Source organism: Cariama cristata, unplaced genomic scaffold, assembly GCF_000690535.1.
Source record: "Cariama cristata isolate BGI_N322 unplaced genomic scaffold, ASM69053v1 scaffold13397, whole genome shotgun sequence".
Lineage (NCBI taxonomy): Eukaryota > Metazoa > Chordata > Aves > Cariamiformes > Cariamidae > Cariama > Cariama cristata.
The window spans coordinates 13,695-13,930 of NW_009626178.1; the positions used below are offsets into that span (position 1 = coordinate 13,695).

Below are 236 nucleotides of genomic sequence, written 5' to 3' on the forward strand. Positions count from 1 at the left end.
CCCGCTTCTTTATCCGTGCCATCGTGCGCCACTCGGATCTCATCACCAAGGCAAGGTGGTGCCGGGTCCCTCGGGTGTGTGGGCAGAGGTGGGCACATTTTGGGTGCAGGTGTTGCTTTGGCCACCTCTGAGCTGCCCGACGCATCGCAGGAGGCTTCCTTCGAGTACCTGCAGAACGAGGGTGAGCGGCTGCTCCTGGAGGCGATGGATGAGCTGGAGGTGGCCTTCAACAACAC

At 61.9% G+C, this 236-nt stretch overlaps 1 protein-coding gene across 1 annotated transcript in view; it reads left to right on the forward strand.

Annotated features, from left to right (window-relative positions):
* The window catches only part of ACACB (acetyl-CoA carboxylase beta), a 21,528-nt gene that overhangs the window by 12,523 nt on the left and 8,769 nt on the right, over nucleotides 1-236 (forward strand). Inside the window, 2 exon segments of the mRNA XM_009703922.1 lie at nucleotides 3-50; nucleotides 151-236. The exon segment at nucleotides 151-236 is cut by the window's right edge and continues 58 nt beyond it. Coding sequence (XP_009702224.1) covers nucleotides 3-50; nucleotides 151-236 — 134 coding nt within the window.